Raw genomic sequence first — 26,369 nt, 5'->3', positions numbered from 1 at the left:
TACAACAAGAAGATTTAGATTACCATGAGATCTTCTCCCCAATAGCAAAACTTGTTACTGTTCGAACTTTACTTGCTCTTGCAGCTATAAAAGGGTGATTTTTGTATCAATTGGATGTCAATAATGTGTTTTTGCATGTGAATTAGATGAGGAGGTATACATGCAATTGCCCTTGGTTATGTTAAGAATGGCAGTCCAAGGGTGTGTAAGCTTCGCAAAAGTTTGTATGGACTCAAAACAAACCTCACGACAGTGGTATTCAAAGGTGTCTAGCTTCATCACTCAACATGGTTTCACACAATCTAAAGCTGACTATAGTTTGTTTACCAGGTCTACTCAAGACTCATTTACAGCTATTTTGATTTATGTCGATGACATGATGATGGTTGAAAATTACATGGAGACTATTAACAGTCTCAAGACTGCGCTTGATGCCAAGTTCAAGATTAAGGACCTAGGAAAATTGACGTATTTCCTTGGTCTTGAAGTGACCAGATCACAATAGGGCATACACATATGTCAAAGAAAATATGCTCTGGACATCTTGGCAGACTCAGGCACCATAGGGTCAACACTAGCTAAAATACCTCTTGATCAAAATATCAAGTTAGCCAAGGATGAGGGGAACTTGCTTCCTGACCCTTCTGTTTACAGAAGGTTGATTGGACGACTCTTATATCTAACTATAACAAGTCCTGATATCTCTTACTTAGTCCAATTACTCAGTACCACATCTCCATGCAGCACACAAAGTTTTGAGATACATTAAGAAAAGCACCAAGGCAGGGCCTACTTTTACTCATCAAAGTCTAAGCTCCAGCTAAAAGGCTATTCAGATTCAGATTGGGAGGCCTGTCCAGATACTAGAAGATCTGTGACAGGTTATTGTGTGTTCATAGGTTCATCTTTAATATCCTAGAAGTCAAAGAAACAAAGTGTAATCTCAAGATCATCCTTTAAAGCCGAATATAGAGTAATGGCAAATGTTTGTTGTGAGTTGACTTGGCTCAAGTACTTGTTCAAGGATTTACCGATTGAACATAATCAGGTAACTACCTTGTACCGTGATAACAAATCTGCCATCTATATTACCATTAATCCTATTTTTCATGAAAGAATTAAGCATATAAAGATTGATTGTCATCTTATCCGAGATAAGATATAAAGTGGAAGTATTGTCACTTAGTATATGCACACTGGATCTCAAGTTGCAGACATTATGACTAAGGTTTTAAATTCTTCAAGTTTTTAGTTTCATATGGCCAAGATGGGAGTAGCAGACATCTACTCTCCACCTTGCAGGGGCTGTTAAATAATGGGATTCAAGCTGATCAGTTGGCAAGTGATTTGTCAGTATAGTCATCAGCTCAAGTCACATCAACATGCAATGGTGATTGTTCAAGAAGCAGAGGAAAGAAATGCGGTGAAAATAAGGAGGAATGAGATTATACCAGAAGGCTCTAGGAGATGAAAATTTATTTTTGTACAGCTCATATTTTCTATTATAGGATAGAATATTCTTTCTGTAAATTTTGTTTTCTAGTGATAGCTGGCTCTTTGTCCTTTTCTTACGCGCAGTATTGTAAATGGTACAAGTTTAAAGTCTGGAAATCAATACAGCAACAAGCAAATTCACAAATTCCTTTATTTTGTCAAATCTTTTCTCATTTCATACATATATAGGTTAGAGTCAGGATTGGAATCAGAACTTTTATTTTGATGTCATATGAAATCATTATTTGCTTCAAAAGATTAAACTGATAGAAATATATATATTTAGTTATTTTTATTATATTCTTTAACACCGACAATGCATCTTTCCTTGAACAAAGATCTCTACCCAAAAATAATCAGAACTCTACAACTGCTCGACCGTTTGATAATTGAGATCGCAGTATAGAGCCGTGTAACACATCACTTTATACGAACAAGAAAGGTAGAAAATCATAAGAGTAAATTAATGCCCAACCAAGAATTTAAAAAAATAAATTAAAAAAAAAATAAATTACTACGTAACTTTTGAACAAGTATCTTCCATGTCTTCTGAATCCGTTTTTAGGTGGAAGACGCATGCTGTTGTAGACTTCGCCGGCTTATCTTGTGAAGCACCTAGTACCATGGAGTTAACTTTCCAGTAGTCACCATTCCTCCTCTTCTCATCTCCATAGACCCATTTCCCTTCCCCTCTCCTTTTTTCAGTTCCAACAGTACCATCTGCACTCGAAATCGAAACTTCTCTCCAATGGCACCAGATTCTGAACATGATATAAAGCATTATCAAGCATATCACTGTAGAAGTAGAGACAATGACCACTATAATACCCGCCACTTCAGTGTTGGAAAGATGCTTTTTTCCTTGCCCCATTGATCCCGAGCAAGTTACTAATGGTGGGCCGCATAGCTTGTCATTACCCAGGAAAGAACTTAGTGGGAATCCTGAAAAAAATGAAGGAATATGGCCTTGGAGATGATTATTTGATAAATTTAGCATGTGGAGGCTGGTCAGTTTTCCAAGTGTGGGTGGTATTTCTCCTTGGAGTTGATTATAAGAGAGGTTCAGTCTCTCTAACTTGACCAGGTTTCCAAGAGACGATGGGATTTCCCCAGAGAGGAGATTTTTACTCAAGTCCAAGATCACTTGTAGCTCAGTAAGCCTTCCTAGATCAGATGGTATTGAACCTGTCAAGAAATTTTCTGATAACCTCAGCTCGTAGAGCTTCATACACTTTTGGATTGTTGACGGAATGGAGCCTGAAAGATTGTTTCTCTGCAGAGTAAGGACATTGAGAGAAGTCAGATTTCCGATCTCCGGTGGGATCTCTCCCGAGAGAGTGTTCCTATGGAGCGAAAGCTTGAGTAACCTCGAACAGTTTCCAAGCTCTACAGGCACTGTTCCAAAGAAATAGTTGGATGAAAGGTCTAGCTCCCCAAGTTCTTGGAAGCTCCCTAACCATGGAGGCATTGTGCCTTTGAACTGGTTATTGTTGAGTAAAAGGTGCTCAAGTTTTTCACAGCTTGAGAGTTGAGATGGCAGTCCTCCTGAGAGATTGTTGAAAGATAGATCAAGGAATTTGAGCTCTATGAGCTGGCCAAATATAAAAGGAATAGTGCCAGTAAGATGATTGTGTGCTAGGCGGACACGTTCTAGATTTCTTGACATGGCTAGCCTAGAAGGAAGGGGACCTGAGAAGCTGTTGTTTGTTAAGTCTAATGCAGTCAGGGAATTTGAACCAGAGAGAGGAAAGATGGTTCCATTAAACCTGTTGTGAGAAAAATTTATGATTTTGAGGTTTTTGAGAAGGAACAAAGAATTGGGAAGAGGGCCTTGGAAGGAGTTGTTATAGAGAGTGATTTTACTCAGTTCTGAAAGGAACCTGAATGTGGGTGGTAGTGATCCAGAGAGTCTGTTATCAGCCAAGGCCAATATCTGAAGCCTTTTGCAGTAACCCAAGCTTGGTGGTATGGGGCCTGACAGGTAATTCTGCCTCAGCTGAAGCAGAACTAGATTCTTAAGCTTCCCAATTGTTGCAGGAATAGACCCAGTAAAATGATTTCCAAAAAAATCAATTTCTGTCAAGCTCGTGCAGTTTGTTAGCCCTCTAGGTATATTTCCTGACATCTGATTATCATAGAGGTAAATGGCACTCAATCTCTGTAGCTTCCCAATCTCCACTGGAATCCCACCTGTGATCATGTTGTCAAACAGGAAAAGATTTTCCAAATTGCTCAGGTTTCCTATTTCAGGAGGTAAAGCACCGATAAAGCTGTTATTGTTGAGTAAGAGATCTTTCAGATTCTCAAGTTTGTCCAGGAGGAATGGCAGTTCTCCTTCAAACTTATTATTAGAAAGGTCTAATTGTTGGAGTGAGGAACAATTCAGTAGCTCCAAGGGGAATTCGCCTGAGAGCTTATTTCCAGCCAGAAGAAGTTGTTGCAGAGTAGAATTTCTTAGGCAAAAGTTGCTTGGGATGCTACCTGTCAAAGCATTGTCAGAGAGAACAAGGGCTTTTAGATTTCTTAACCGGGTATTGAGAAGGCTTACGGTTCCTGAGATGTTGTTTTCTGATAAATCAAGCTCCTCAAGTTGGATCAACTGGTTAAGCTCTGAAGGAATTTCACCGCTTAGTTTATTCCCAAGCAAATTCAAATATTTCAGATTGGAGAGACGACTTAATGCAATAGGAATTGATCCAGAAAGACTGTTGTTAGCCAGATTAAGAGCTTGAAGTGATTTAAGCAATCCTATTGATGAAGGGATGTCTCCTTGGAGCTGGTTGTTAGATGCTGCAAAGTTTTCAAGTTCTTCACAGCCATGAATCTCTTCTGGTATAAGGCCACTGACACTGTTATTCTGCAAATCAAGAGAGGTCAGATGCTTCAAATTACCAATCTCAATTGGAATGCTTCCATTAAATTGGCAATAAGAAAGACCCAATACTCTCAACTCACTCAGATTTCCAATAGATGATGTAATTTCACCCGTTAACATGTTATCGCCTATTCTAAGAACTTGCAACTTCTTCAGTAGACCTATCTCTGCCGGAATCTTACCCGAGAGATAATTTGTATAGAGAAGTAGTATCCTTAGATTTTGAAGTTTCCCGAGCTCAGAAGGGATTGAACCAGTGAGAAAATTGGAGGACATATCAAGTGTTTCAAGAGAAGAAAGGTGCCCAATCTCATGTGAGAGCGAGCCTGAAAGTCCTGAACCGGACAGATTCAAGCCCAGAATATGGCTTTGATCATCTGAACATGTTAATCCTTTCCAGCTGCATATGCGAGCTCTGGGTGTCCAGTTCTCAAGAACTCTTGCAGGATCAATTATCTCTGACTTAACTCTCAGAAGCCAAAAAGAATCAGATGCATTGTCTGCATGAGTAACAGCGAAACTGGCGCTAAATACCGCCAACAACAGCATCAAACGAGACATTTGAATACTGCCCATCTGGAAACTGAATATGTATGGCCAATATTGATTTCAAGTTCAAAGTAACAGATACCTGATTCGAAAGATTCACTGTCGTGAGTCAGGGAGCTCAATTTCCATTAAGAAAAAGGAAACACAAGAAATACATGAAGAAGCAAAGTTTCAGAGAGTACACAGAGATTCATAAAATGGAAATTCATAAGAAGAAAATTTGAATAAGAGAAGACAGAGGTTTAACTGTTAGGATGGAAGGCAGGGGTTTAAATAAATATTTTACACATCAAAAACTAAAACGGTTCATGAATTTTATTCTCTCTTTGAAATTTTAATTTTATCATTTTACATTTTAGTTTTGACTTTTTTTTTTTTTTAAAAAAAGAAGAAATTAGAGCCATTCTTCAAGTTTCTATTTATAAACCTAATAAAACATTGCTATTGTGGCATGTCACGTGTTCGTTTAAAAATTAGAAAAGAAAAATTAGTAGTAAACTTGCATGAATTGGAAAATGCCATCTATATTTAGAATAATGATATATGTAATCATGAAGTGCGCAAGTGTCATATAGTCGTTTTGAAAAAAAGTGAGATCTACTATTAAAAAATTAATTTTTTTTTCATGTAGATATCGTATTTATTCATTTTTTTCAAAGTGATTGTATGGCGCTTACGTATTCACGACTGCAACTATCATTTCTTCTATATTTATAATTTTATACACGCTATCATACATGCTGACGTGTTAGTTATTGAAATTTTGAAGATTTTAAAAATTCGAAATCTAAATTAAAAAAAAAAAACTGAGAAAATGGGTAGTAAATTGATAGAATTGATGAACCAAAGAACAAAAATATAATCATGTAAAATTGAAGGATTATTTTCGTAATAATTAATCATATTCTTAATCGAAATAGGCAGAGCAGAATTTTGTTTCCGAAATTAGCGGAGATATTATTTCTGGAAAATTGGTGCCAATCAGAAAAAAAAAAAAAAAAAAAAAAAAAAAAAAAAAAAAAAAAGAGGTAGGGCCTACCTAATCAATTTGTGAAGGAAGCCAACAATCATAAAGTAATACGGCTTTTAATTACCTCAAAGATTTCTCTGATTGCCTGTATTCTTTTTCTTCCTCTTCTTAGAATTTTGCTAAAAGCTATGACATTTTTTTTCTCGTTGTTATCTCAAGCCAATGATGGCTTATTGTAGCATTCCGCAATAATGTTCGGCTATGAAAATTTTATAAATATTAATAAAATAATTTGTGAATTATAATAAGATAATTTTTTTGGATTTTGGAAAAAGATAGAGAATTTGTTGAATAAAAAATATTATAAAATTAAAATATTTTTATAATATTATGTTTATTTTAAAATTTAAAAAAATTGAATTGTTTTTTTATTTTCTGTTTAAGAGTTTGGAAAATTTATAATTATTAGTTTGAAAAAGTTATAATGATTAGTTTGAAAGTGTTTGCGTTTAGGTTATGTTTAAAAATAAGATGAAATAGAATGAAATGAGATGGAGTGAAGAGTTTTGTTATTCATCATCCTACACACCACACTTATTTTTTATTTTTTATTTTTTGATTTTATTCTTCTTAAAATAATTGATTTCTTATGTTCATCATTCATATACCACATATTTGATAAAAAAAAATTAAAAAATTATGTGTAATATATAATACAAAGATGATAAATAAAATAAAAAATAAGATAAGATATAATGAAAATAATTTCAAAACATCCCAATCGCTTGTGAGATGGGAAAGTGCAGGGAGTTTGGACAGTTTCATAGGCATGCTCAAAAGGACAAAAAAGTTAAGAAAGTGACCATACTTATGCTGAAGTATATCTTCAAGTATATATATATATATATATATATATATATATATATATAATTTTGAAAATTGAGGAGTTCTGATTCTTTTAGCCACATCATCCAATATTAGATTATGTTATCAAATATAGCATATAAACATATAATTAGGTAAAAGTTATTAATTGAAAAATAAAATTACAATCAAACTATTAAATTTCCATTAAAGTTAGTAAAGCTTTTAGCTTTTGCATGTCTTTCTGGCTCTCTTAATTATGTATTTTTTTAACCAATGGATTCATAAATGTTATTTAATTTTAAAGAACTTAAAACTAAGTTTTAACTGATGATGGTAGAATTATTTTGACACACTATACACTATATAAAAATTAAAAAGTTGTTACTCCCTTTCTCTATTCAAACTAAATTTGTGAGATTCTTCCATCACAAAAGTAGGAAAAACAAATAGTAGCAAGGGAGGGAAAATATCAATGCTCTCTTAATGTTCTATTTATTATACAATCATTTATCATTTAGTATTTTTAATTTAATAAAGTTGGTTATTCTTTCACATTATGCAAGAATGTGATTAGGACTTATTTAGAATTTGGACTGAACTGAAGTTTAATATCCAAATATCTAATTGTCAAATCACTAAACTCATCTCAACTAAAAATCTCTTTACATGTGAGATTCATAACTTTTTCAACTTAACATCTCTTTACATACGAGACCCATAACTTTTTTCAACTTCTCATAAATACATCTAAACTCATCTTAATATCTAAATATATATAAACTCATCTTAGGTGGATCTCATAAAATTCACTTCACTATCTTAACTCACTATTATTTATAAAAATCTTAACTCAGCTCAACATCCAAACGAGGCTTAATAAATAATGAGAAATTCTTAGCTATAAAGGAATTATATAAAAATAATTTTTCAATTAGACGTGGTTTTATGTGGTTCAATTAAAAAAAATTGTCAAAAGAAAAATATTAGCTATTATGTCACTGATAAGATTTTGTTTGAGGATCAAGTAGAATTATTAAAAAAGATAGTTTGTTTGTTTGACTTTGTAAGAGATGTGGTCAGCTTAACCCAATGGATTGTCAGCCAAATAGGTATAAACCCATTATCTTATGAAATGTTGCATCAACGATGACAAATGAGCACTATATACTGCAAGCTTGGCCCTTAATGGAACGAACCTGATTTAAAATTGTCTTTTATGGATTTATTCACTTCATATAATCTCAATTCCTTCTATGAGAGCTTTTGCTCTAATTCTCAATCAAATGATAAACTGTTCAAACATAAAACGTTAATGCGTACCTTGGTTGCACCAAACTACATAGGATCATCGTAATAGTTGTTCCATGTGTTCAGTTTCGGAGATTTCTTCTCGACGATGGAACTCACTACAGAAACAACACTCACAATATCCACAGCCTAAGAACATGAAGTCGAGATACTCAAGAGAGAGACAACTTTAGATAGAGTTTTCTCACAAAATTTGATGTTTTCTTTCTCAGCAAAGGCATGAGAGGCTATATATACATATAGTCTGCGCATTATGTATATAAATGATAAATCTAATCTCTCATCTTAAACCACCTAATTCCAAATTAAATACAAGAAGAAAACATAAAGAGCAAAACAACCCACAAGACTCACAATTAATTACCAGCTGCATCAATCATGTTCATGTACAGACAGATCCATGAGCATGTGAGATTTGGTGTAACACATTCCAAAGATGCTTCATTGGCCCAATACGCCAAGTAGTTTTTGGGGGGTAGAGAGAGAGAGAGAGAGAGAGAGAGAGAGAGAGAGAATTCCTCTTGAGAAAATAAAAAGGAATGAGAGGATTCCTATAGGAAACAGAACAAACAATAGAGGACAAAGAGTTTCGCCTCAACTGGATATGATAGAGAATTGTATCCACTTAGCTTTCACCTACAGCTTTATCTCTTTCACCTTTACTAAGTTTTTCAGGATTTAATCAAAGGCAACCAACATGGATGAAAAACCCAACTATGTTTGTCCCATCAACATCCAGACAAGGAAAACAAAGTACTTACTACCCTGGACCATTTTGTTACCCTAGTGCTCAATACTTAATTTCCACAAGCAATATTGTTTTCTTTTCAAACATATTCATGCGTGCAAATCTACATGCTGATCACGATATGTCCACTTTCCTTTTTCACTCGCATGCCATCGAATTCGATGTGTTATATATACACATCACATTCTCTTTAACTCTGTCTTCATCTCTTTCAAAGAAGAGAGGTCATCATATAGCAAGAAAGATCATCTTGTACTACAAACTCCAAAAGACAAAGGATCATTGTATGGAAGTTTCTCCCCATCTTCAGAGGAGAGTTATGCTGAAACATTACCTACTCTCGAATTAAAAGTAATTGAGAAGGTCGGTTTCAACCATTTGGATGGTTAAAGAGTTGAAGGGCAATAACATTACAAATACATACAGCCAAAACAGAAGCTAGCTAGGTACATTATTGAAGACATTGATAAGAAGAAACCAATCATATTCTGTGCTTTTTTCTCTCATTTTTCAATTAAAACCGCAAGGATGCCATAAAGCTACATTTTCTGGTAAATAAGTACAAACTTCTTGATTATAAAGAAGTAGATATTATTTTCTCTACAAACTTCCTTCAATTCGCTGCAATGTCAAAAGTCATCAACTTGGCAACTCTAACAACCAAAAAAGCAGTCAGGAACACTACTGGCAAGCATGGACCTCCACTTCTGCATTCAACAGCTCAATCTCAGTCTAGGACCCCTTCCCCACTTGGCTACTGGAACAAAAACTTTGATGTTTCTGTACTAGACCTCTACCACTCTAGCAACCCTATGCATGCTGATGCCAAAATCTTATATGCATGGACCGCTGTTTATGAATCAGACGACCCTACAATCTGTGAAGCATGCATAATGATAAATCATCTCACAATGGTCTGGTGGCAAAACTTCATCCCAGTTCTAACTATGCTGCACATATATAAGTTAGCTTTATGGACTGCCTCTACAAGCTGATCAGTAAACTTTTTAATGAACTTCTGCTTATATTTCAGTAAATCCATTCTAAATTCATTGAAAAGGGACGAGTAGTCCTCCAGCATTTCTTAATTAAAAAGGGACTAGTACTCTAGCCTTGCCAGCCAGACGGCCTGATCAGTATTATTTTGTGCCAAATCCCAACCACTATTTGTCAATTATGTTAAAAATTCCTTGAGATTCGCTAGCTGTTTGCAGCAGTTGTTGTTGACTTCATTATCTTAATCTGCTGGATATGCAGGACATCACCATTGTTTTGTTTATACAGGATTTGGGACCCAGTTGCTCTTTAGTACTGGAACCTATTACTTTCAGTGCCTGTCTAAACCAGGCTTTGAAAGTAGACGTACGAAAAAATATCAGAATATATGAATTATTTAAGATTTCTTTTTGATAGATCTTAAACTTGATCCATCAATATACTTTATTTGAGGATTAAAAAAGGACACCAAGCGTGTCTATGAAAAACGGAATGTGAAACTTGGTCAGTATTAGATTGAAAACCTCACTGCAATATGTGAGTAATTAGAGATCATGAGAATGGATGACTTGAAAAAACGGCAGCCCCCAGCTGTCAGCCCCTTTTTTTTCTTCCCTTCCATGTGTGAATTTGAGAAGTGAAGATAAGTACAATGCATTTTGATGATAAAATTAAGGTCAAAGAGACGCACCCATAGCGTCCCTCCCCTCGGGCCAAATTCATATATATTGACGAAACTGAGATGAGACAAGAGACTTTCCTACCATTTGTGAGTTATCCCAAAGGAGAGAAGATATACAGTCTTAAAGTGTGCAAGTCCAACGCACTTCCTTTAAAAAATTGAATAAATATGAAATCTACATGAAAAAAATTATTTTTTCAATGGACACCATATTTTTTTAAAAGAAGTGTATGGGGCTTACACATCCTAAACTGTATCTAGTATTATTCATATAAATATGTTCGAAATGGTCACAATATCCCTTTGTTGGTCTGAATTGCAAGCCGCAAACTTTTGATAAACAAGTTCAATTCGGGACTAAAGTTTTTTCTTTCTATGAGAAATACTGTTCTTTGTCCTCAATGTTGTCATCCACAATCACATTTGCTGATACAAAATATTATCCATTATATAGTAAACAACCTAAAATATGTCACATCAAATTGGTGAGTAGAGATGACAAAATCTAAGACAAAAAATAGTATATTCTCTCTCCTTTTTTTTTTTTTTTCTTGAGGGCAATTAATCACAACTGCAGAAAATTCATGGAATATCAATCATTCATGCATTCCCTTTAAGGAACCTCATCACATTCATCTTGGTTCTAAAGTGTCATGATGCTTGAGTATCGATTTGAATATTGCTAACCAACGTCTACTTTTTCATTACATCTACTCAAGTGGTAGAGAAGCGTACGTATTCCCTTAGTGGGAATGTACGTACAGACCATGCAACCTTCTATCTCTTTTCCTATAGGTTACTACTGCATTTCTTCTCTCTTTTCCAATAGGCTACTGCATTTCATCAGTCAATTGTAGTGTCTCATACCATTTCCATAAGCGAAATTACTCGGTCTAGACAAGAATCCTTTAAAAGTAGTTTTACACCCTAATGTATAAGCCACATTTTGTTTTACACAAAATTACTTCGTCATATTTCACTTCCAAATTAAATTATGTTCTTACCAACATTTTGGTCGGCTGAGAAACCCATGGTATCATACGGCTATAAATTAGCAAATCTGATTAAGTAGTGCTATATGTACTTACAATTTTACTTATAAAAAACTTACGACTCATGTTGTCAGTTTCTTTTTGAATTTTTTTTTTGATAAGTAGTTTCCTTTTGAAATTTAAACTTTGAATTTCGAATTTTATAATTTCCAGCCTATCAATAACTAACACATGGAGAAGTAATTTTTTTTTAAGTTTGTCGTTTTTTTTTTTAATATAATTAGTATTTTTCAATCTGATTTCTCCCCAAATCTGATACTGGTTTGGAATCTAGAATTCTAATGCAAGAAAAATAAATTCTAGTCATGGACTCGAGTCATTAATCTTTACTGAAATATGGGGGTCCCTGGGTCTCTTGTGCTTTCTTCTGGCGGATGTTGTTACCATTTTAATAATCATAAACATTCGGGCAATATTCGAGAATAATATTAAATTTATTAAATGAAAAGCTAAGTTAGCATTCTTGAAATATTATAGAATAAGTTCTACATGAATTATATATATATATATATTATAGAATGCCAAACCACTTGGGAATAACTCAAGGATTATTGAGTCACCACCCTTAATTTTTCACACAGCTTGAGAGAAATGGGATTAAGATGGAGATTTTGATCAACCCTATAAGTGTTTTGGGATTAAGTGTCTCGCATTACTTTGTATACTTACTGTGTACTTCAACTTTGCCTAGTTTCATTCTATTCAATAAAGCTACTTATTTACTTATAAAAAAAAAAAAGTGACGAATGATTCCCAAAACACTAATACAGCAGAAAAGGAAAAAAGAATAACAAATGAAAACACCCAAAACTCTTTAATGAATCATTACCAGAGTTTGAAATCGCTTTCATCTACCTCAGAAACATCAGCAGCAAGTGAGTGCAAAAAACAGCAAATTTGACGGATTACATCCAAGAATAAGCTCACAGCCTAACACAAGTGACAGATATCGGTCAACCTGTTCTGATCCTCCACTTGCACAGTACACACCCCAGAGTAAAATGGGGTCGACCAGATCTTCCTAAAAAATCTCAGCCTTTTGGAACATAATGAGAAGAAAGTAACATTCTAATATTTAAATGAGATTAGCCCTCTTTAGAAACCTGATTGTCCGACAGTAATATGGCCATATTGATTCCACGTAATCGAGGTACCACTCCACCACCCGTTCTTGCAATTCTTTCAGCCTTTTTCTTGCTAGCTCTTTGTAGTCTAGGTTCTTTATGTTCTCCACAGGTTGCCAGAAAAGAGCGAGTACATCTTCTTTAAGCTTCCCGCATGCAACATAGTTATAGGCCACCATGAAGTATGTGGGTAAATTCTTAATTATTTTAACAGTCATCTTGAAGCTGAAGACATAGAGTGCCCACAACCCCCGGAGCATCTTGATGTAGAGAGCTATGATAAGGGGCCCAATAACCCAAAGAGGAGTCAACTCTTTAGAAACGTCAGCCCCATAAATCACATTAACTGCCAAGTATAAAGGGACGCTGCAGATTACATAAGAGCAATTAGAAGCAACAAAGATGTATTAGCCTTATTGTGTCTTCATGCATGTAATACTTAACGGTGACTCAAGACAATGACAAGCACCGAGTGAAATGTACCAAATTCTTTGGACTGAAGATTTGACTAGTTGAGAACTCAGATGGACTTAAGAAAGTTTGATCAAACTGTACACATCCATTCATTGTTAAGTACGAAGAAAGCAGCACCCTAATGGTGGATGGACTTAAGAAAGTTTAATCAAACCGTACAAGTCCATTCATAGTTAAGTAGGAAGAAAACAGAACCCAAATGGTGTTTCATTCCCTTTTTTCATCCTTTGGTATAATAAAATGGTCTTATAGAAATGAGTGATTTTGCAGGACACTTTGCTCCAACCTGGAAAGCTGTGCCATCATAACACATCGTGTGTGCTATATGGCTAATGAAAAAAATGAAAACAGGTGGAAAAACTTTGGAGAACACACGTCTGATAGTAAACACATCTGCTATAACACAAATGAATCCATATAAGACTGAATAATATCCTAGATAAGTGAGAATATCTCACAACTCATGCAGACTGAATATAGAGTGGCAGGCAAAATCAATATACTTACAATATCAGTAAGGGAATCTTTACTGTTGCATCCAGACCCAGAAAGTAGCACCAAGTTGCCCTTAGAATCTCACCTCTTTCTTTGTTTTCAGTACCATGTTGAGTTTCTGATATCTCCCTTAGAGGTGGTTCTTCTCCCAAAACTCCATTCACTACTTGCCGTGGTGATTGTGTGCGGAGCATGGTCAAAAATTTCATAAATAAATTATGAATTGCAGGGGAAGCAATGCTCTCTTTTGCCTCAGAGGTATAAGAAAGTGGAATGTCATTTGCCTTTGGAGAGTCCGCTGTGTCCGCACTCTCTTTTAGTTTAACAGAATTCTTTGGAACCTTAGAGCCATTTGCTCTGCGTGCCGATTCATCATTTTGGGCACTGCCTTTGAAAGCAGAAATTCTCAAAGGCTTAAGCTTTCCAGGATTGCAAGGAGCCCCAACACTGTGGAAACAAGTTTTCGGAATTTAGATGACCAAGATAAATAAATAATTTATGTGTGGGTAAGATCACAACTTTATATTTGTGTGAGAGAATTTCAAGGATGCGAACAAGTAGCAGTAACAAAATCTTTTTTTGATAAGTTGTAGCAGTAACAAAATCTAATTGCGAGAAAACCACAATTTAAAAGGTAAAAGCTATTTACTCCAAAATAATTCAAAAGAGCATCTATATCTCCGTAGCCATACATATATATATATATATGCACAAAAATCTTCATTGCTCGATATCTAAAAACAACCATGGGTTGTATATTGGAATGAGATTGTGCATAATGCTGAACATCACATCTTATTTTCATAATATGCAAAACACAAAGGAATTGTTCAAATTCCATAGACTGTCCAAACACTGGTTAAAAGCAGTTGCATGCGATGATGAGAGGAGAAACGGTTAAGCCTACCATCCACTACACATCCATATGTAAAAAATACTTGAAATAAATCTCTTTCCCCCAAAAATGCAAACATGTATCACTCAACCATGTGGGAGAATACAAAACATCTATTGTCAATACAAAGATACATAAGATGGAACAGGGGAAAAATGGATGGCAAGTAAAACTGATGTATTGCACACTGTGTACAACAGACATTAAGGCAGATGCCATGCATGCTAGTGTACAGCAAGAACTACTAAAATAAGCATATTCCTAATTACAGAAAATAAGTTTCACTTAATCAGGTCCAGCCTTCTAGGAAACTATTGTGACTATCTGCACCAAGACATGATGCAAGAAGGAGAGGATTCTTTTTTTTTTTTTTTATATATATATAAGTAAGAGGTAAATTTTATTGATACAAATGAAATAGGCATAGTCCGTGTACACAAAAAGTATACAAAAGAACACCTAAATACATTCTAGGATCCATAGATTAAGGACAGGAAGTCATGAGCATTGTTTCCATCAAGCACAATGGCTGAAAACCAAAGCAGTAAAAAGTGTACAAAAATATTCTGAAGCTCCGCCATTGTGCACTCCCTATCTTCAAAGCATCTCTCATTCCTTTCCGACCAAATACACAACATAATGCACAACGGAATCATCTTCCACACTGCCGCCACTTGAGGACAGCCTTGAATCTCCTTCCAACAAGCCAGTAAATCAACCACCCTCAATGGCATTACCCAAGCGACATCAACTCTTCTAAAGATCTCATCCCACCACACCCTTGTCACCTTACAATACAATAATAAGTGATCCACTAATTCTCCATGCTTTTTACACAAATAGCACCAATCCATCACAATGAGCCCTCTCTTCCTCAAGTTGTCCGTGGTCAAAATCTTCCCAAGAGCAGTAATCCATACAAAGAAAGCTACTTTAAAAGGCACATGAGACCTCCATCTAGTACTTGGATAGTACTTCAAAGCAGTTTTTTTCACCACCATCTAGTAAAAGTGGTCTTTCAAATATTATGTTTTCAAGCATGTGGCACAGTGAATCTCACCTATGACATTCACTTCATGAACCACAGTACTTTTCTAAAATTCAACTATATATCAAAATGTTAAAGAAGTATATGTCTGGCGCGTGAGCGTCTATAATGTGTGTTTTGATCTTCATCCAAAAAACTTCAGCCCTTGAAAGTACATATTATATTTGCTTGCTAATGAGAATCTCTAACTCAACTAAATGCATATGTTTTAAAATTACAATCAATTAAAATCATGTCATTGCCAAGATTGTGTCATTCCCTCCATACATGGGAGATATATACTTGATTCGGTGCTCATTGCAAATGAGTGTTTGGATGCTAGGTTGAGGGAGGGAAGTCCAGGTATTCTTTGCAAGCTAGACATGGAGAAGGCTTATGACCATGTGAACTGGGATTTCCTTTTGTATTTATTGAAGAGGTGTGGCTTTGGAGATAGGTGGATTTCCTGGATGCGTTTTTGCATTTCAACGGCCCGATTTTCAGTGTTAGTTAATGGCACTCCTGCAGGTTTTTTTTATAGTTCGAGGGGTTTGCGACAGGGTGATCCATTATCTCCCTTTCTTTTTGTCATAGTTATGGAGGCGCTGAGCAAGATGTTGCAGGCTACTGTTAGTGGGGGTTTCTTATCTGGTTTTCAAGTGGGAAATGGCTCTGGTAGCTCTAGTATCATTTCACATCTTCTTTTCGCAGACGACACTCTGTTGTTTTGTGAAGCGGATAGGAGTCAGGTCCAAACTTTGCGTGCATTATTACTTTGTTTTGAAGCAGTATCAGGACTCAAGGTGAATCTTGACAAGTCTGAGATGGTACCGGTGGGGGTGGTCCCTAATATATGCAATTTAGCAAGTCTTCTGGGTTGCAGGGTGTCCTCGTTCCCAATGAAATACCTGGGCCTTCCGCTAGGTGCTACTTTCAAGAGTAGAGCTATATGGGATGGGGTGGTCGAAAAGATAGAAAAAAGGTTGGCTGGATGGAAAAGGGTGTATCTTTCGAAAGGGGGTCGTCTCACTCTTATCAAGAGTACCCTTACAAATCTTCCCACTTATTTTTTATCCCTTTTTCCTATGCCTGTAGGGGTGGTGAATAGAATCGAGAAACTCTTCAAGGCATTTTTATGGGGAGGCTTAGGGGAGGAGAAGAAAGTTCATTTGGTTAATTGGAAGTCAGTATGTTCTCCAGTTGAGTATGGGGGGTTGGGTGTGTGTAATTTGAGAACTTTTAATAAAGTGTTGTTGGGGAAATGGCTTTGGAGATATCATATGGAAGAGGGTTCTTTGTGGAGGGAAATAATAGATGCTAAACATGGAGTTGATTGGGGTGGTTGGTGTTCTAAAGAAGTGAGAGGGGGGCATGGAGTGGGGCTATGGAAGTTTATAAGAAAGGGGTGGATTATTTTCGTAAATCATATCCGTTTTGTCGCAGGCGAGGGTAACCGAATCAGTTTTTGGCGAGATGTGTGGTGTGGAGATCACGCATTGGAAAGGGTGTTTCCAGCTTTATATCGTATTGCAGTTAACAAGGACGTGTCTGTGGCGGAAGTGCGATTATTTGCACATGGCTCGCATCAGTGGAATATTCTGTTTAATAGAGATATTCATGATTGGGAATTATCTATGGTTTCAGATTTTTTCAGCTTGTTACATTCTTTTGGGTCTACTATGGCACAACAAGACAGCTTGAAATGGAGGCTCCAGGATCATAAGAAATTCTCAGTAAAAGCGTATTATAAAATTCTGATTTCTCAGGATCACACCTCATTCCCATGGAGGAACATTTGGAGGTTTCGAGTGCCTTCTAGAGTTGCTTTTTTTGTTTGGAATGCCGCCCTTGGGAAGATCTTAACCACGGATAACTTGAGGAAAAGAGGATATGTTGTATTGGATTGGTGCTACATGTGTAGGAAGAATGGAGAATCGGTAGATCATCTTTTACTACATTGTGATGTAGCAAGAGGGCTATGGGATGAGATTTTTCGACGGGTCGGGGTGGCTTGGGTAATGCCTAGGAGAGTGGTGGAGCTCATGGGTTGTTGGAGAAAATTGCAGGGTAGTCATCAAGTGGCAGCAGTTTGGAGAATGATTCCGTTATGTATCATGTGGTGTATTTGGACGGAACGGAATATGCGCTGCTTCGAAGACAAGGAACGAACAATGTTGGAGCTGAAGAATTATTTTATGCACACTTTATTGCTTTGGTTTTCAGCTATTGTATTAAATGGGGATGATATACATGAATTCCTATCTTTAGTTTAACACTCGTAGAATGTATCTAGGTGTTCAACTGTATACTTCCGGTGTACTAGGTATATGCCTATTTCATTCACATCAATAAAGTTTATATCTTACTTATAAAAAAAAAACATGTCCTAAAATTATATCCTTTAAAATGCCAAATTAGCAATTTAAATAGACAGACTACTTAAAATCAACAAATGTATGAACAGTGATGTATCAAATTATACTCTGGATTGGCAGCAGCAGACTTATGAAGGAAAACTCTCACCTTAAACGAGCATTGCGCTTTAATAAGAAACTCCTATCTGTTTTCCCAACCATGTGTAATGTTTTTACACTCTGCTTCAACTTCAACCCTTTGTCCCATGATAGAGGTCTTGAGTGGAATGTAGAATATGAAACCTTAGACGTATAAACAAAAGCAACATCAACAAAGTATACATCAAATTTATAAAATGGATCTAGCATGTGGGAACAAAACAAGAATCCAAATGTCCCAAGCAATAGTGCATAGGATGCTAATGCAAGACAACAATATCACATACTTAAATGGGATCTGGCTAAAGACAGAAAGTTAAGGAGACACCAGTGGTAGAACTGATAACCAATAAAAACACAAGCATCACCACTGACCTAAGGATTCAGAAGCTTAATCAAACCATGAACTAGGAAGAAAACAAATCATGGCTTGAAATGTTTACCAAGTGGATAAACCTATTGCCTTAGAAAATGTTAATTAGTGTAAAATTTTATTCAAAATGTGTTAAACCAAAATTAATTGACTGACGCAAATTTTTCTACATGCCCAACATAAATGATTTCAACTTCAAAATTAGAAACCGCGTAAAACTTTGTCCCATCTCCATTTGGCACTGCAATCCACCCTTCTTTGAAACAACACAATTGTATTCTTGGGCTGCTTACACTCTCTTCTTGAAAGTAGACATTTCAAATATAATAATAGAAAACTACTGCACATGCCGGGTTTATGAAATCCATTTAGTTAAAAGAAGGTTACATGGTGAAAGAGTGGAACTAATGTGGCACCGAACCTAACATAACTTTAACTCTTCTCAAACCCATACAATTACATAAATGTAGTAGTCAAGGTTTTCCTCAATTACCTGCATTTGATAGGTTACCAATGCCATTGTCTCACCCTTAGCCACCATATCATTTATGTCGCAGGGCCTAGTTCAAGAGAAAACCAAACATTGGATTACTCCCAAGAGGTAAGATAATACGTCGAAGTTTACAAGCAACTTATAGAATAAAACAGCTTTTTTAAAATAATAAAAGAACGAAAACTTAACCATGTTCACCACAACAACCCATCTCAAAATCATTATACTAGTAGTAGGCTTTACATAAAGCATAATTAACACTAGCCCATCTCGACAGTATAAAGCAAACATCATTCGAAGTAAAATATTCTAAAATGTGTAACAAAATTACAAACTTGCAGTCAGCAAAATACATGGAACGCCCAACGTCGACTTGGAAGCAAAAAAGAAAAAGAAAAAAACACTCGAAGACCCAACAGAGGATTGTTGGCAACATGGCATCAGGAATACCGAATATCTATCCAAGTCCATTATACAAGCAGAAACGAAATATGCCCCCAAAATACGTAACACTTAATCTGTTTCCTTCCCTTTTTCCTCAATTTTCTTGGCAACCAAACAGAATAAAATGCAATCCCAGCCAAAAAAAACAGAAGAAAGAAAAAGAAAAAGGAAGCAAACCTCTGAGATAAAGCAAAAACCATAGGTTCCAACAAAATACGCTTAAATTCCATAAGAGAGCATCATAACGACCGGAAAAGGTACGAATTTTCACTAACCTGAGCACGTGACTTCATTAGCTCCTCAAACCCAAATCTTCTTCATTTTGGAGTCCTCACTTGGTATAATTATGGGAATGAATAACAAACCCTTCTATCTTTATCCACAATTGAGTTTCTACGCATGGAATAAACAGAAAGAGAAAGAGCAAGAGACGAAAGAAAGATAGGCTTTTGGGTGATTGAATTTAGGGTTTTTATAGCGGATATGATGATGAAGCACCAAAAAATCACCAGACCAGAAGGTAAGGTTAGGAAAGAGGTTAAAATGGCAGAGTTAGATACTTAAATACATAAAAATCAAGTGAAAAAGGAATCAGTGGCGTTTGTGAATTGCCCCTAAATTTAATGGTAAAAAAAAAAAATAAAGGCATGTAAATTTAAGGGGAGAAAATTAAATATAATAATAATAATAATAATTTTTTTTTTAATTTTTGGAAAGAGACAAATCTAAAAAGAAGGTTATTTTGAATGGAGTTTTATTATGTACAAGTAAGTTTACGTATCAATTTGTGTATTAATATTGTTGCTTTTATATTCTAAATTTAAATTAGTATTGTTTTTAATAAAATCTACTCTCTGACCAATCATATTGAATGGATGCACGTATTAGTGTGTAAAATTGTTTACAATTAATTAATTTTTTTTTTTTTTTGAAAAAAGATCGTGCCATTCGTCTCTCAAATAATTTTCTTTGTTTTTTTTTAATGTTTTTTAAATTAGTTACAGAAATTAATTTTATTTTAAAAAAATCTAAATTAAAAAATAAAAAATCGAACAGAGGATTTTCATTTGGTGAGCCAATTATAATTTCCCTTTAGTAAACAAAAGCGGGTGAAATTGAAAGTCATTGTTAAATGGGCTCAATTTAATTTAAATTTATTCGGAATGGTATTAATATTTATAATTAATTTGTTAGCCATTGGTTATGAATCATGATACTCATATCTATCTGATACTGGTTGGTTGCCCCAAGCAATCGATGATATTAAGAAATATTACCGATAATAACCATTCCTATCACCATAATGCTAATAGGTAGTTTAACATATATTACATCTAAATATAAATTCACCTTAAACTATTAATATTAATTGCTTAAAGATTCACTAAGTTTCCTAATGAAAATAGAGTATACTATGAGAGTATTAGTAGTGGCCTAGTCAAAATTTGACGAGAAAATTTACTTTTATAAATTTAGTTAACTACTTTTCAACAACACCATATAACCAACTCTTCAAATCTATTATTATTTTATTAAAATATTGATTTTGATATTTTCATTTATTTTAATTCTAATTGTAATTTGAATATTTATTTATTATTTAAAAAGTACACATTAATTTTCTAACGTTCATATTATTCATATGAATATAATTTTCCAACGATCTTTTTTTACAACGGTCATATTCTTTCAATTGATATATTTTTTCTACGGTCATATCTTTCTAACACATATTTTTTTCAACCTTATTTTTTCCAACGACTATATTTTTAACAGCTATATTTCTCCAATAATTATATTCTTCCACCATAAAACATAACATTTCCTCAATAATTTCATTCATTTCAACAATTTGAGTTAGTATATGCAAACATTCACATGCAGCCCAATGCCACTGCCACATGCCAAATGTTGTTAGCCCCATAAGATTCAAATGTATATTGTACTCACAAAGAAGACCTGAGAACTATATGGCTATTAAATGTACAAACACAAAGTAAAATCTAGTTACCAAAAAAATATTATTTTCGGAACTTCTGAGGTAACCATAATAAACTAAAGTAAAAAAAATATTGTTTCAGGAAGCATTGCAGACATGCTCAAAAACTACATGTTGTTCTGTTAGAGAGTGGTGCATTACCTCCTCCAGATTTATTTTCAGACATAAATCCACATGATCTGGGTCAACAGAAGGTGGTTGGACAAAATGATCTGGTGAATGCAAAAAATGTAGACAATGAGGTTCAATGTGAACCTGATAAGTTTTTGTCAAACCTAGAGCAGTCCCTTGTACCCAATGCAGGCGCAAAGAGTAATTGGGCATTGCTACTCGCCCCGCTCTTAGGTCCCACTGTGTTATCCCGCTTGATGTGGAAATGAATTTATTCATTTTAAAACACACGTTAGCAACGGTAACGGATCATTTTAAAATTTCTCCTTTCAAGTTCCTCTGCACGTCATCGCCCATCGCCCATTGCCCATCGCCCATTGCTCCTTCGACATCGACCCCGTGAGCCCTAGGTTCATCTCCGACAGAATCTCCGGACCACAGCTCCATCTCCGAGCTCATCTCCGAGCTCATCTCCGTCCTCATCTCTGCATCAACCTTTTTTTTTCCCTCCTAGACCCACCATTTTTGCCCGCCAAGACCCACCATTTCGCCCGCTGAGACCCACCATTTTGCCGTGTCCCCAGCCCCACTAGTTCAAGCCCCACCATCTCGGCCATCTCTCTGACGGAATCTCCAAGGTATTTTTTTCCCCTGCTCGATACATCAGTTTCTTTCCCCTGCACTAGATGCCGAATCTAAAGCATGTAATTTTTTTTTTTGGTTTGTTTTGTTTGGAATTTTTTTTTTCTTATGAGCTATGTTGTTATGATTCTTGCTTATTGTACTAAGGAAGGGAATGAAAATTGAATGTTGGAGACATGTGTAAAAAAAGGAATTGCAGTTAACATGTTTGTAAAAATGCTTGTGACTGGGAACAAGAGCCACAAATCCACTTGTTTTGAGACAAATAAATCAAATAAGACACTCTCCAGAATGGAAACCACTACGATGTTTTTTTCTAAATTTTCAAGAACTTGACATTTCGAAAGGGCCCTGGTTTAAGGCCTTAAATCTGCCTCTGATATGAACTTGGTTTCAATATGCTAAAAGGTGACAAGAATAACCGTAATATGTCTTCAAGTTAACTTAAAAGAAAAGAACACTCTTGAGTAATAAAACAACAATCGAAAGAAAACCACATCATCTTTCAATGCAGTACCTTCACTCGCCTTCCTTCTATCTCCATCTTCTTTTAGTTGGAGGAGGTGGAGATCATTGTAAGTAAGAAAGCTAAAAACTCATCCATTCATATCTCAAGAAAGGAGGAAAGAAAAAGTAAAAATGAAAAAGGAACTTCATATAGATGTATGTCAATGCAACCGCGTGACGAGAAAATAATTAAGACTAGTACCATTAGTCCAACCAAAAGAGAAACAAACAGAAATCTCGTATATTTTCAAAACGCATCAGGACATGAATTATCAACAAAGGCTTTATCTTGTGCATCATTATACCAGCAATATAACATGGAATAATCAATCATTGACAAAGCATCCTTATCAGTTCAATAACTCAAAGATGATCATTGACAAGTCATAAACATACTAACCACTGCAAAGATGATCTTCCCAAAACCATTATTTTCCATGACTGCAACCTACATGAAATGATAAAAAAAAAGAGATAAAACACAACCCTAAAAACCATATAGTTCACTTAAATTAAAACTTCTTGACGTGCAAAAAGTTAGTGAAAATAACAATCAGTATTATGCTAAATAACAATCAGTATTATGCAGAAAGTTACATTCTGGGGAGTGTCACATTTTATAGAGGCTTTGATATAATTATTTTGTACACAAATAAATATTTCATTTTCATTTCTTGAAGGACAAAAGCTATTAAAGAAGTGTGGTAATCCTACAATGTCGGAAGCGCGTAGTAGCATTAGCAATATCTCAAACTCAAAGAACTCTTGGCAAAATGAATACCCAATATGCTTTTATGGTATTAAAGCATGTAGACGAACTGTGCATACAGAGGATAATGAAGGGCGTCGATTTTTCAGTTGCCAAAACTTTGAAGTATGTTATTTCAATCTTGTTTGCTAAGAAGTGTGGTAATCCTTGTTTGCTAATGTGTTGGTTGATTTTGCAGGCTGGACATTCTTGCAGATATTTTTTGTTGGTATGACCCGGAAATACCACCATATGACGAGAAGAGAATCAACAGTTTAAATACCGAAATTCAAAAGATACAATTAGCAATGGATATCCAAACAACTCGACATTGACTAGAAATAGAGATTGAGAGGCTCAAAAGAAATGTTGAGAGAGTCATTATAGTTTTAGTAATTTCAATGTCATGGGTACTTTATTTATGCATGTTTTTTGAAAAATTCTAAGACAATATGTAATCTTTAAAGTTAATGTAATTTCATGTAATCTTGTAATCTTGTGTGGTTGTGTGGTACTGGGTAATCCAAATCCAATTAATAGCATGATTACAATTATGATTACGATTATGATCTAAACATGTCAATACAAAAACAGGTTCAATAAAATCCCAATATTACATTCACTTGATCTAAACACGTCAATACAAAAATAGGTTCAATAAAATTCCAAGATTACAATATAAAATCCCAAGATTATAATATAAAATATTGAAGTCCCGATGGAACTGCATTTTGAAAGTATATCTACCATTAAAGGTTACACGTTTTAATAAGTCATTACCAACTTAAACCTCATCCACAACAACGAACATATATCTACTATCCTCACACCTCATCTCCTTAGTAGTCAAATATAGAAATCCTCGCAATTCCTCTTGTACCTCTTTGAATTTAGCAAGAGTATATGCACTTTGAAATTGCTTCTCAAGAGGATAGCAACTAATGCAAGGAATGTCTGTGTTAAAGGAATTGAAGTTAGCAATTGCTTCATTCTCTACCTTCATCCTAAGGGTCGAATCATATTGGTCAACAAATTGCTTCAGAGTAGTTCTAGAGTGAACGTAGTAGTCAAAAAATGCATTCATTCCTTCACTTTGCTGTGTGGTTGACATTCCTGCCCAGAATGTGTCTCTAACATAGGCCGGCACCCAATAATGTCAATCACTATACAGTGATACCAACCATGCATTCTCATGCAAATCAAATGTAACGAGCATACGATACCAATGTTCATCAAACTCATGATGTAAAAGAGTCATATACGCACCTATGTATAGTACTCTTGATTTCCTCATACCGACAATGTGAGACAAATTTCTCAAGAAGCTTTTTCATTATATGCCACAAGTAGAAGCGATGTCTAGAAGTTGAAACACCCTCGAGATTGCAATTTTCATGGCATTGTCTTGATCTGTGATGATTACATTTGGCGATTGGTTATTCATACACTGCAACCATGACTCAAATAACCACTCGAATGTATCTGTATCATCACTGGATATCAATCCGCACCCGAGTAGAATTGACTGCCCATGGTGGTTCACACCCACAAACGGAACAAAAGGCATTTTATACGCATTAGTCAGATATGTTGTATCAAATGTAATCACATCCCCGAATGATTCATACACAACTCCACTCCGTGCGTCTGCCCAAAACACATTCTTTAGCCGCATCTCATTGTCAACGTCAATCTTATAATAAAATTCCGGATTTCCTTTTTGCATATTTTCGAAATAGTTACATAGAGCTACACCACCTCCAACCTCGAGGCGAAGTCGTTGTGCTTTGTCAATGTAGTTTTGACACTCCTCCCCGAATGTTACATTCTCATAATCCCCTGCCTCAACAACCACATACTTGAAATTTTTGGACAATCTTATTCCTGTCTCGTCATTTATTTCAAGTCTCTTAGCGATACAACCATCAACATTCTTAAAACATCTAAAATGTCTTGCCTTACCCGGGCTACAGGCGTGTGTGTGATCCAATATCACTTTAGATATAGTATATCCACCTTTAACATTTAATACCGCATTAATCCTAGTCTTACACTCCATCTTTACTGTTTGTCTTGGTTTCATAATGTTGGCAACTGTACTCTTCGATGTGCCTCCTCGTGCACATGCCAAGCAAAACCATCTTACCGTCTCATCGTCATCCTGTCTAATATTTCTTTTAGATACCCCAAACTCATTCTTCTTACCATACTTCATATAGTAAGCATGCACTTCTTCTGTAGATGAAAATTGCATTCCAATAGTATGTTCTTCAATAGTTTCATCACCTCCAATCTCCTTATCAATTCCTATCTCATCACACTCATTATTTGAAAATTCTATGTCGGCATCCATTGCAACATTCAAATTATTTACAAATATACAACATGTGAAACAAGGATATTAAAGCAAAGCTTTAAAAAAATAGTTGTAATATGAGAACTAGGCTTTGTTTTACATTATGACATCAATTGAATATTTAGTGTTGCATGTCAAACCGAGAGACCATTCCATTTCATTGTAATTAATTTCACTTCTCATAAACATTTTCACAAACATGTTAACTGCAATTCATTTTTTCATACATGTCCAACATTCAATTTTCATTCCCTTCCTTAGTACAATAAGCAAGAATCATAACAACATAGCTCATAAGAAAAAAAAATCTAGACAAAAAAAAAAAAAAAAAATTACATACTTTAGATTCGGCGTCTAGTGCAGGGGAAAGAAACTGATGTATCAAGTAGGGGAAAAAAATACCTTGGAGATTCCGTCGAAGAGATAGCTGAGATGGTAGGGCTCGAACTGGTGGGACTGGGGACATGGCAAAATTGTGGGTCTCGACGGGCGAAATGGTGGGTCTGGGAGGGAAAAAAAAAAAGGTTGATGCAGAGATGAGCTTAGAGATGAGGTCGGAGATGGAGCTATGGTCTGGAGATTCCGTCGAAGATGAACTGCTCACGGGGTCGATGTCAAAGGAGCGTG

At 35.3% G+C, this 26,369-nt stretch overlaps 3 protein-coding genes across 4 annotated transcripts; all 3 read right to left on the bottom strand.

The window, feature by feature from the left end:
• Window positions 1–1,810: 1,810 nt before the first annotated feature.
• LOC109003868 (LRR receptor-like serine/threonine-protein kinase GSO1) lies at window positions 1,811–8,543 on the bottom strand. The gene is made up of 3 exons (XM_018982195.2): window positions 8,418–8,543; window positions 8,076–8,161; window positions 1,811–5,000 (listed from the first exon to the last, which is right to left on the bottom strand). The coding sequence occupies exon 3, from the start codon at window positions 4,943–4,945 to the stop codon at window positions 2,009–2,011; it is 2,937 nt and encodes a 978-aa protein (XP_018837740.1). The 5' UTR covers window positions 4,946–5,000; window positions 8,076–8,161; window positions 8,418–8,543; the 3' UTR covers window positions 1,811–2,008.
• Window positions 8,544–12,329: 3,786 nt separating this feature from the next.
• Window positions 12,330–19,933, bottom strand: LOC109003865. 2 transcript variants are annotated; one of them, XM_018982193.2, is made up of 5 exons: window positions 19,655–19,933; window positions 18,936–19,002; window positions 18,080–18,213; window positions 13,647–14,081; window positions 12,330–13,031 (listed from the first exon to the last, which is right to left on the bottom strand). In XM_018982193.2, exons 2-5 carry the CDS (start codon window positions 18,981–18,983, stop codon window positions 12,617–12,619), a joined length of 1,032 nt encoding a protein of 343 aa, XP_018837738.1. In that variant the 5' UTR covers window positions 18,984–19,002; window positions 19,655–19,933; the 3' UTR covers window positions 12,330–12,616. The 2 variants fall into 2 exon arrangements, with proteins under 2 accessions (XP_018837738.1, XP_035543491.1); XM_035687598.1 differs by having other exon boundaries at window positions 13,720–14,081; window positions 19,655–19,917.
• A 4,786-nt stretch (window positions 19,934–24,719) lies between these two features.
• Window positions 24,720–25,739, bottom strand: LOC118347629 (protein FAR-RED IMPAIRED RESPONSE 1-like). Its single transcript, XM_035687343.1, has one exon. It carries the CDS (start codon window positions 25,737–25,739, stop codon window positions 24,720–24,722), a length of 1,020 nt encoding a protein of 339 aa, XP_035543236.1.
• Window positions 25,740–26,369: the final 630 nt, after the last annotated feature.

The sequence above is a fragment of the Juglans regia genome, chromosome 2 (assembly GCF_001411555.2).
Source record: "Juglans regia cultivar Chandler chromosome 2, Walnut 2.0, whole genome shotgun sequence".
Lineage (NCBI taxonomy): Eukaryota > Viridiplantae > Streptophyta > Magnoliopsida > Fagales > Juglandaceae > Juglans > Juglans regia.
The sequence above is the reverse complement of the archived record's forward strand: the minus strand, read 5'-3'. Positions and strand labels throughout refer to the sequence as shown.